At 36.6% G+C, this 696-nt stretch overlaps 1 protein-coding gene across 1 annotated transcript in view; it reads left to right on the top strand.

Moving 5' to 3' along the window:
- golt1a (golgi transport 1A) overlaps window positions 1-538 on the top strand; it is a gene marked incomplete at its 5' end in the record, with an annotated part of 6,961 nt that extends 6,423 nt beyond the window's left edge. The window contains 2 exon segments of the mRNA XM_014025641.1: window positions 196-259; window positions 329-538. Coding sequence (XP_013881095.1) covers window positions 196-259; window positions 329-394 — 130 coding nt within the window.
- Window positions 539-696: the final 158 nt, after the last annotated feature.

Below are 696 nucleotides of genomic sequence, written 5' to 3'. Positions count from 1 at the left end.
CATTTTAGTCAAAACACTACATTTGCCTATTTCTCCTTATACCACTTTTGGAGTTAATCCTTGTTTCGGTGTGATGGGTCACATTTGTGATGGACTGGAGACCAGTCCAGCCTTTCAGACTGCTGGGAATAGGCACCAGCTCCCTAAAATCTGAAAAAGGTTGAATGGATGATGAGACTGTGTTTACCTCCACAGGTCATTCTTTCCCATCGCCTTGGATTTATTGCTGTCAGTTGTGAATATTCCTTTCCTAAGTGCAGTAAGTTTTGTTTTACAATCCAAAGATTAACAGGTTCTAATACATTTCATAGGTGTAGAACTTTAACAGATTTCTTCTTCAGCTTCTCTCCAGCAGCTCTGTGGAGTGAGCAAAGAAACAGTGAAGAAATGCTGAGTGGACAGAAAACAGACATTCTGCAAACTGAAACAGCTCAGAAAACAAACTGAAGTCATTTCATCACCAACCAAACACTTTATTTATGCTAATGCAAATGTATTGTTTGTATATTTTTGTTCATAAACATTTACTTTTCCTATACATTTACAGTGGTTTTTGTTGTTTTAAAAACATAAATGTCTGAGAGTTTCACATGTTTTATTTCCATCTGTTCAGCCATCCATCTGTTTTTTATCTGTTCCATCCAAAAGGGTTAGAGTACTACAAGAATCCTCTTAATGAGTAACTTACCCCAAAAT

This window comes from Austrofundulus limnaeus, unplaced genomic scaffold (assembly GCF_001266775.1).
Source record: "Austrofundulus limnaeus strain Quisiro unplaced genomic scaffold, Austrofundulus_limnaeus-1.0 Scaffold489, whole genome shotgun sequence".
Lineage (NCBI taxonomy): Eukaryota > Metazoa > Chordata > Actinopteri > Cyprinodontiformes > Rivulidae > Austrofundulus > Austrofundulus limnaeus.
Note: the sequence above shows the minus strand (reverse complement) of the source record. Positions and strands in the feature narration are given on the sequence as shown.